Source organism: Engraulis encrasicolus, chromosome 19, assembly GCF_034702125.1.
Source record: "Engraulis encrasicolus isolate BLACKSEA-1 chromosome 19, IST_EnEncr_1.0, whole genome shotgun sequence".
Taxonomy (NCBI): Eukaryota; Metazoa; Chordata; class Actinopteri; order Clupeiformes; family Engraulidae; genus Engraulis; species Engraulis encrasicolus.
The window spans coordinates 17,097,506-17,107,189 of record NC_085875.1 but is presented as its reverse complement, the minus strand read 5'-3'; the positions used below and the strand labels follow the sequence as shown (position 1 = coordinate 17,107,189).

At 42.6% G+C, this 9,684-nt stretch overlaps 1 protein-coding gene across 1 annotated transcript in view; it reads right to left on the bottom strand.

The window, feature by feature from the left end:
* Positions 1 to 21: 21 nt before the first annotated feature.
* ezra (ezrin a) overlaps positions 22 to 9,684 on the bottom strand; it is a 26,814-nt gene continuing 17,151 nt past the window's right edge. Inside the window, exons 9-14 of the mRNA XM_063183717.1 lie at positions 9,530 to 9,684; positions 6,482 to 6,612; positions 5,192 to 5,352; positions 4,051 to 4,143; positions 2,887 to 3,210; positions 22 to 2,343 (exon numbers count right to left, since the gene is read on the bottom strand). The exon at positions 9,530 to 9,684 is cut by the window's right edge and continues 9 nt beyond it. Of these exons, the coding sequence (XP_063039787.1) occupies positions 2,179 to 2,343; positions 2,887 to 3,210; positions 4,051 to 4,143; positions 5,192 to 5,352; positions 6,482 to 6,612; positions 9,530 to 9,684 (1,029 nt within the window). The 3' untranslated portion in view covers positions 22 to 2,178. The remainder of the gene's footprint in view (positions 2,344 to 2,886; positions 3,211 to 4,050; positions 4,144 to 5,191; positions 5,353 to 6,481; positions 6,613 to 9,529) is intronic.

Below are 9,684 nucleotides of genomic sequence, written 5' to 3'. Positions count from 1 at the left end.
CAAAGCATTTTAGATGAAACATTGTGGTTAATAAGTCTTTATTGTTGTTTGTCATACAGTAAAATCCCCACCCTCAGCCTTTCTCATTTCAAATGTCCCACACACCAGAAAAGAAATGGCACCTCAGCAGCTACAAGACCAGAGACTTGGAGGGAGCAGGGAATAAATGGAGAAAATAAATCAACATTTACAGAGAGCGTGAACACAAAGCCTATATGAACAAGTTACTTATCTTTGCTACACATATGTACGTACCATTGACAGTAAATAGAATGGACGCCAAATCAACGCTATTTGCCATTCAACGCTTTGAAGCCAGATTTGGGAACATTCCAACTTACATTCCACCTTAGCAACGCCAAACGCAGGTGCTGATTGGACAACAACAAGACTTCTAACGGTCAATCAAACCATGTTCTGATGCTCATTGGTCAATTTAACTTTTAATATCTCTCTAAAATAAAACATCACCACAAAAAATCACCACCCTGGTAAGTTGGAGAGCAAGGGGACCTACTAGTTTAGCGAAAAATGATCCCCCTGGAGTGGCATTTAAGGGAGATACAGGGTTTTATGTCTCTCATAGGAATGAATGGGATTTGGCCATTTTTTGGTCTTTTTGGGTCCAACCTTGGCTCCAACTTGGCTTCAACAATGAAATAGAATTTTGGCCTCCATTCTATTTACTCTCAATGGTACGTACACATGTCCTTGCCCTTCAGCCACACAAACATTTAATTACATTATCTTAACTTCAAATTATAACAGCATTAGCCCATAGAAACATGTGATTTAAAGTGACACAAGTTAACATTGTTTTTGTAACAATGCTAAACCAAATTAAATGAGGGTATTCCTGGTTCTGCTTTGACAAGACAAAGGTCAAAGGTGACATTAAAATTCTGATGTTTTCTGAACAAAACATTTACATCTTGCGTGGACAGCTAGCAGCAACATATATTGTCCTTTGCATGTGGAGTACCACTAAAATATCAAGACAGAAATGATCATTGTGGTCTGTAACTACGCAACTCTAGCACTTTGGTGTGTGGCCATTGCTGTTCCCAGTTATCTTGCATCCATAAACCGTTTACACGTCCATTTGTCCTTTATGCTCTTTCGTTCATTCATTCTAAGCAGATACTCATGCCTTCATCACCTGGCAACTTCAGTCACATGCACTGATTTGCTTTTTGAAATGATAACAGTAAAATACAATGATTCTTTCCTGTGATTTCTCCATTCAGAACTCCAAGAAATGAAAACTAAAAAACTTTCTATAACCTTCTGAATATACGTACATATACAACCATCTGCGTTCTGAGAGAGGGATTTGGGGTTTTTTGTGTGGAAAGAAAGAGAGGCAGGGGATTTGGTAGAGTGCTGCGGTGGTGATTTTTAAAAAGATGGTGTGACCACCATGTTGTAAGGCTGACATCAACATACACACAAAAGTAAAAGTCCTGTCACATTTTTTTTTGTTCCCACCAATTCAATCATCTCAATTTCCAATTCCTCAGTCCACGGCTACCGGGACGAAATTGATCAATCAAATATCCCACCAATCAATTACCAATTAATTCATAGTGATAGATTACAGGTGAAAGCAATTACTGTACAGTACGTGAGAGACAGAGATGAGCAACCTGGATTCGTTTGTTAAAATCCAGTGCCACGTATTCCAAATTACCTAATTTCACCTGTCCGATTCGCCTGATCACCTGGTTGATTGGACAGGTAAAACCAGGAGTACGTTACAATATGCGGCCTTGCCTCCTCCACTTGTGCTTGTTTTCTCCCACCGCCTCCTGGCCCCTCCTCCGTGGAGAAAACAATAGTTTCCCAGCTGTCAGCCTAGCCACAACAACTTTTGAGGGACTGTTTTTCATTCACCATCCCAATTGCAAAAGAGTTTACAATTGAGCTTTTGCAAGGTATTGACATATAATGCTGTTAGTGATGTCATCATGACATATTACTTCCTGGTACAAGGAAACAAGCACAAGTGGAGGAGGCAAGGCCGCATATTGTAACGCACTCCAGGTCATTTGGAACATGCTTCACACTGGACTGTAACTAATGAATGCAGGTCGCCCTCTACTGGTGACAGGGTGCATTTACTGTGTCTGTTTGGTTTGTCCACCCCTGGCAGGAACTACGCTGCGCTGCGTCTACACACTACAGTGCCTCAAACTCATCGATCCTCTGCTTGGTGTTGCCCATGCGGATCTGACGCAGGGTCTTGTACTTGTCTCGGCCCGCGCGCACGTTCTCAGAGTGCAGCAAGTCATTCTGGGTGGCTTTGGTGTCGTCGCGCGACGCAGCCAGCTCGGAGCTGAGAGCCTGTGGAGAGATGATGGAAGGAGGAGTTTATGTAGAGTAGAGTAGAGTAGAGTAACATTTATCAATCCCGAAGGAGAGCTTAAGTGACTTTATTTAGATGATGGAAGGAGACTTTATGTAGAGTAGAGTAACATTTATTAATCCCGAAGGAGAGCTTATGTAGAGTAGAGTAGAGTAACATTTATTAATCCCGAAGGAGAGCTTATGTAGAGTAGAGTAGAGTAACATTTATTAATCCCGAAGGAGAGCTTATGGGACTTTATTTCTCCCACAGCGTCCGATTCTGATGACATTGTACACACACACTGCATTATTCTTATGAGCTGTTCACACACACACACGTCATTCATGCCTCATCCTCACCATGCATCTCACTTTAATCTCATGCATGCACGCACGCACACACACACACACACACACACACACACACACACACACACACACACACACACTATTGCTGCGTCATCCAGCACACATACAATCACACACATTATTACCGCCTCGCCTCGTCTCGTCTCCTCCCCCTCACTAGTCTCCACTCACCATGAGCTGCTTCTGCAGGCGCATGTTCTTCTCGGCCTCCGTGAGGCGCTCTTCCTCGTTGCGGTGGTCCTCGATGCCCTCCACCTGCAGCTCGGCACTGTGGGTGCTGTTGCTCTCCTCGTGGTGCTCCTCCTCGTGCTCCGAGTCAGAGTGGTGCTCCGAGGAGGAGGAGGAGGAGGAGGCGGAGTGGTGGTTCTCGTGGTTGACCAGCGGCGCCGCGGCCTCCTCCTCCACCACCAGGGGTGCTGCCGCGGGAGGGGGAGCGGTCATCACCATCTGGAGCTCCTCGCGCGTCTTCACCAGGTCCTCCTGCGCCTCCATGGCCTGCGGAGAGGAAGAGGAGGAGGAGGAGGAGGAGGATGAAGGAGAATGAAGAGGGAAAGGGAGAGGATGAAGGAGGAGAGGAAGAGGTGGGAAAGGAGAAGGAGGAGGAGGAGGAGGAGGTAAAGCAGGTAGCGAAGGAGGAAGAGAAAAGAAGATGATGGCAAATTAGGCAAATAAATTGTTATAGAACAAATGCACACTAATGTTTTGGACTGGGATGGGAAGAGGAAGATGATGGGTTCGAGTGGATGATGTGTAACGGATCCAGTAGTTAAAAAGAGGAAAACAACGCACATCCGTCTCAAAAAGATTGGGTGCATGCCCTTCATCAGACAGTGTCGCTGACTTTTCTTTCAGTTTTTCATAATGTGTAACGGATGCCAACTAGCTGAGTTCGGAGGCAGAACACAGCCTTGTATAGACAGATTGTTCAGTACTCTCAAATCAAGTGGGTAGCAGGCTTCACTCAGGTTTCTTGATAACTTTTAAGGGTGCTGTCCCAAGTAAATACTTAGAATCAAAAAAAGAAAAGGAGGGCGCACCTTGCATACATTTTTTAGTTTTTTTGTGCACAGACGCGTTTTGGCGTGTGCCTTCCTCAGTGTGCACAAAAATAAAGAAGAAAAAAATGTATGCAAGGTGCGCCCCCCTCTCAAAGCAATATGGAATAAGATCAATTTGCCAGATTTTTTTTAAACATTTTTTTTAGGGCACAATTTGGTAGTGCCTGATCCAGTGTAAAGTGAATGGTAATGCAGAGTAACGCTGCACACGGATGTATGTGATTTATCTTTCCACTAGTGAGGATCTTTGGTGCTGCGTTGGTTTTGGTGAGCTCACCCTGACTTGCCAGGAGTCGGCCTCCTCCTCCTTCTGCCTCTTGATCTCCTCCAGGGCGTTGATCTTAGCGCTGTACTCCAGCAGCTCCGCAGCCTACGGCAACGCAAACAAAATAACACCATCACGCACACACCTGGCAACCAGGGCTTGACATTAACTTTTTCGCTTGCCGGCCACTGTGGCTAGTAGTTTTCCCGAGTCACTAGCCATCCAGCTATTCTACTAGCCACAATTGTTTTATCATGACACTGTACATTTAATCTCAGAAGATGAGGTGCAGCAAGAATATGAGTGCATGGGTTTCTACATGGAAATAAAACAAACAAATAGAAATTGAGTAACTGAGCTTTTCCTTGAACTTAAATACCATTAATTGATACGCTAGGGGCAAAGTGCAGAATATACTGTATGCTATTCTGATATGTCATACCGTAGAATAAGCTGCCTGCCAAATTGGCTAGTGACACTGAAATTGTTATCAGCCACAGGCAAGTTTTACCAGCATTTGGCCGGTTGGCAGGTGCCAGTGTCAAGCCCCGCTGGCAACTAAAACATACAGTACAACCCCAACTCAGAAAGAGTTGAGAACATAGGAAATGAAACATACAATTGTAAAATAATATTACATATTTGTAACACAAGTATTATATATCAGCTTTTGAAACGTTATTTCATTATTGTAACACAAAGGATATTCATCATGGTCATTTCATAAGTTTCAAAAGCAGCAGATTCCAGAAAACAACTCTTACAATTTGACTTTAAGTTGCTGTGCAGGAGTTTTATAGTCCCCCCCCCCACCCCCCCCTCCCCCCTGCTGTAACGACGACGACAAGATACTGCATAGTGACGTAACGTAGGCCTATTTTGACACATTATTCAAACATTTAATAGCCTGTGTATGACCATTATTCAAGCCTGATAGTAGAAAAAAACCCTGAACCTGTAAACACTTTCTGAGATAAGAATAACCTAATGGCTAATTATTATCAATGTTTTTATTTGTGCAAATTCTGTCAAGCCTGAAATCAGGCATGGAGCCTGAATACTATCAGCCCTGTGTGCAGGGGGAAAAAAACACAAGTTGTAAAAAAGCAGCATGTTTCAAAATAAAAGCTGCCAGTCTGTCATCTCTTCTCACCAGCTGTTCTTGGGACTTGAGCTGGTCCTCTGCCTGGCGCGCCAGCTCCTCTTTGGCCTGGAGGGCGGCCTGCCTCTCGGCCTCCAGCCTGGCCGCCTCCTCCTCCGCCTGCCTCCGCTCAGCCTCCAGCCGGATGGCCCGGTCCAGCTGATCCTTCAACTCTGCAGAGTGAATGACACAACAATTGTATCAATGGTCTAGATGGGATATTTAGTGGCGTCTAACCGGCACATTGCTCTTTAAAATTTCAGTGTGTAAACAGTCATGGGTAAGCATTTTTGGGTGTCAGACTGGTATCCCAAAGATTGCCGGTTCGATTTCCGGCCGCTCCATTGGACCACTGTTTGGGGTTGCCCCCTTGCATGGATAAGGCTTAAATACAATTTTATTGTGAGCATTGTGCGCTGTGGAGCACTGTCATTTAGCTCTGCTCTGTGTAATAACAGCATATGGACAGCAGGAGGCGACATGCCCTATCACACTACTGTAGGAGATACACAAACTGATTTTTAAAAGTTAGAGAAGTGTGGGGCACAGTTACAGAAATGAAAGATCAAAATATTAATGTATTTTGTGAAGTTTGTATGAATGTTCTTTTTATATTCTATATATTTTTTATATTCTATTTATACCCTTGAAATGCATCAACCATCTTGATGCCATGAATGTATATGTATGCAGGGCTCTAAATTAACCATTTTAATCACCAGACAAAATGGCTAGTAGATGTTAATCTTGCTCGCCAAACACACACTCACTAATGGGTGAAAGTGGCTAGTAAGTTGGTCTTTTTTACCAGCCAAACTCAATTTTACCAGCATGTGGTCGTTTGGCTGGTGTTGATTAGGGGCCAGTATGTATGTATACAGTTTAAAGGGACACTGTGTGAGATTTTTAGTTATTTATTTCCAGAATTCATGCTGCCCATTCACTAATGTTACCTTTTCCATGAATACTTACCACCACCATCAAATTCTAAGTATTCATTATAACTGGAAAAATTGCACTTCTCATACATGAAAAGGGGGATCTTCTCCATGGTCCGCCATTTTGAATTTCCAGAAACAGCCATTTTAAGCTGCAAAAATGACTGTACTTGGACCATGCTAGAACATATTTGTTTATTACTTAGTAAACTTTCATGTAAAGATCAAATTTGTCAGTAGGCAGCCCCCAGTTTCAATGAGCAGCATAGTTACAGTACCTTGTTTGACCATTTCCTACACATTGTCCCTTTAATACATATAGTCTAATACATACAGTATTATGGTATGTGTTTCTGTTACTGACCTCTCTCTGCCTTGAGGGTCTGCTCCTCAAACTGCCTGAGCTTCATCATGAGGTCCTGCTTCTCCCTCTCCATCTGCTCCTTTTCCTTCTCCATGGCCTCCCGCCTCCTCTTCTCCGCCTCCAGCTTGTCCCTGAGGAGGAGACACAAGCATGGACAGAAAGAGTAGAGTACTTTTATTAATCCTGAAGGAAGGGTATCTGTCAGCTTACATAAATACAAAAATATACCAAAAAAAACCCTAATGCAGATTATTGCACATGTAACATACTGTATAGAACATGCATGGACACAGGGAAAACACAAATAAGAGAGTCCGTCATTGTTGGTGCAGACTCATACACGGCCCTACAAAGGCAAAGTGCAGTAACTACACCAACAATGAAACGGATAAAAAAAAATGCCCCCAGAGATTTGGTATTAACTTTGACCGAGAAATATCTCTAAAACAGGACACATTTGGGTCATAAGGCTTTGTCACAAGATAAAGGAGGTGTCGTGAAGACCATTTTCAGTCTAAACTCAATGTTTGACAAAATATGTAGTGACTGCACTTTGCCTCTGTGGGGCAGTATATCGTAGAAGAAAGGACAATGTTATTTATTATTGGGCATAGGACTTTATCTGCTTACCTGCTGTGCTGTGAATGTGGTGCTATGGGTTCTGTATGTGTTTCCTAATATATCGGTATGTATTGTAAATGTATGTGTAGTGTAATCGGGGCCGGATTAATGCACAGGCTAGATATGGCTGCAGCCTAGGGGCCCCCACCTGCCAGGGGCCCCCTGATTGGCCAGAAGTGGAAAATGCAGAATTTTGACCCAATGCAACATTGAAAAATGTATCTATTGTGTTCCATACAGTTGGTAGACAAGTTGCCCTCAATTCCTAGCTCGTAATTATGACATTGTTTATGTAATTTTCCTGGAAAATTTGCCTTTCAGGGGGCCCCACAACAACCTGTAGCCTAGGGGCCCCCGGGCAATGTTAATCCGGCCCTGATTGTAATGTGTCTTAAGGCCAATTTATACTTATTGGCGCTGACGGTTGCAGAGCCTGTGCAACCGTCTGTGCACGACCACGCCCCCCGCGCAGAGGCTCTGCAACCGTCGTCGCACGCCTCAAGAAAATCCTGACTACACGTCTGGCGGTTGCGAAGGTTGCAGAGAAAAGGCGCTGTGATTGGTCGTCTCGCTACTTCCTTGTTCTCGTGGAAGCACAGTTCTCCGGTAGTTTACGAGAGCCAAACTGTCAATATTCTGTGAAATACAAACGCCTTCTTTCTAGTGTGTGTAATTAAATGAAGCTACAATGACTGAATTATTAAGTAACAAACAAACAATACATCAGTTTAGCACTTGCAGCACAAAACCTATCGTCTGACTACTGTACTGTAGCTTTGTAGCTATGTAGCCAAATGTGGCTAACGACAAGAGACCTCGTGCGCAGATCTATAACATCAACAGTGGTTAGCGACCAGAACCAACGGGCGCCGTTGATGAACTATAATCTGCCCTTTACAGTACCTCTCCATCTGTTTCTGGTGATTCTGTTTGTGGGCATAGGACTTTATCTGCTCATCCACTGTGTTATGAATGTGTTTCCTAATATAATGTATTGTATATGTATTGTAATGTGTCTTGCTGTACTGTACCTCTCCATCTGTTTCTGGTGTTTCCTAATATATTGTAATGTATTGTATATGTATTGTATATATTTGTCCCATTGGGCATAATAAAGTTTCTAACTAATTCATGTATTGTGTAAGTATTGTAATGTGTCTTGCTGTACCTCTCCATCTGTTTCTGGTGTTTCCTAATATATTGTAATGTATTGTATATATTTGTCCCATTGGGCATAATAAAGTTTCTAACTAATTAATGTATTGTGTAAGTATTGTAATGCGTCTTGCTGTACCTCTCCATCTGTTTCTGGTGCTTGTCCTCGCGGGCCTGCGCCTTCATCTGCTAATGTGTTGTAAATGCCGACCGTGTATGATATTGTACTGTATCTGCTTATCTACTGTGTTATGAATGTGTTTCCTAATATATTGTATTGTAAATGTATATGTATTGTAATGTGTCTTGCTGTACCTCTACATCTGTTTTGGTGTTATGAATGTGTTTCCTAATATATTATATATATATTAATGTATTATTAATGTATTGTGTATGTATTGTCATGTGTCTTGCTGTACCTCTCCATCTGTTTCTAGTGCTTGTCCTCGCGGGCATAGGACTTTATCTGCTTATGTGTTTCCTAATATATTGTAATGTATTGTATATGTATTGTCATGTGTCTTGCTGTACCTCTCCATCTGTTTTGGTGTTATGAATGTGTTTCCTAATATATTGTATATGTATTATAATGTGTCTTGCTGTACCTCTCCATCTGTTTTGGTGTTATGAATGTGTTTCCTAATATATTGTATATTCAGGGCTTTAAATTACTAACACCAGGCAACCAGCCAAATGCTGGTGAAATTTCAGTTTGGCTGATAGAAAAGACCAACTTACTAGCCATTTTGACCCATTAGTGAAAGTGTGTTTGGCTAGAGATTAACATCTAGTAGCCATTTTGTCTGGTGATGAAAAAAGTTAATTTAGAGCCCTGTATGTATGTATTATAATGTGTCTTGCTGTACCTCTACATCTGTTTTGGTGTTATGAATGTGTTTCCTAATATATTGTATATGTATTGTAATGTGTCTTGCTGTACCTCTCCATCTGTTTTGGTGTTATGAATGTGTTTCCTAATATATTGTGTATGCAGGGCCTTAAATTAGCACCAGCCAACCAGCCAAATGCTGGTGAAATTTCAGTTTGGCTGGTAGAAAAGACCAACTTACAAGCCATTTTGACCCATTAGTGAAAGTGTGTTTGGCTAGAGATCAACATCTAGTAGCCATTTTGTCTGGTGATGAAAAAAGTTAATTTAGAGCCCTGTATGTATGTATTGTCATGTGTCTTGCTGTACCTCTCCATCTGTTTTGGTGTTATGAATGTGTTTCCTAATATATTGTATATGTATTATAATGTGTCTTGCTGTACCTCTCCATCTGCTTCTGGTGCTTGTCCTCGCGGGCCTGCGCCTTCATCTGCTGCACCTCGATGCTGTCGGGTTTGCGGCGCTGCATGTACAGCTCATGGTTGCCTATGCACAGCTGCAGGATGCGCTTGTTCACGCGCAGACGCGTGGAGTAGAA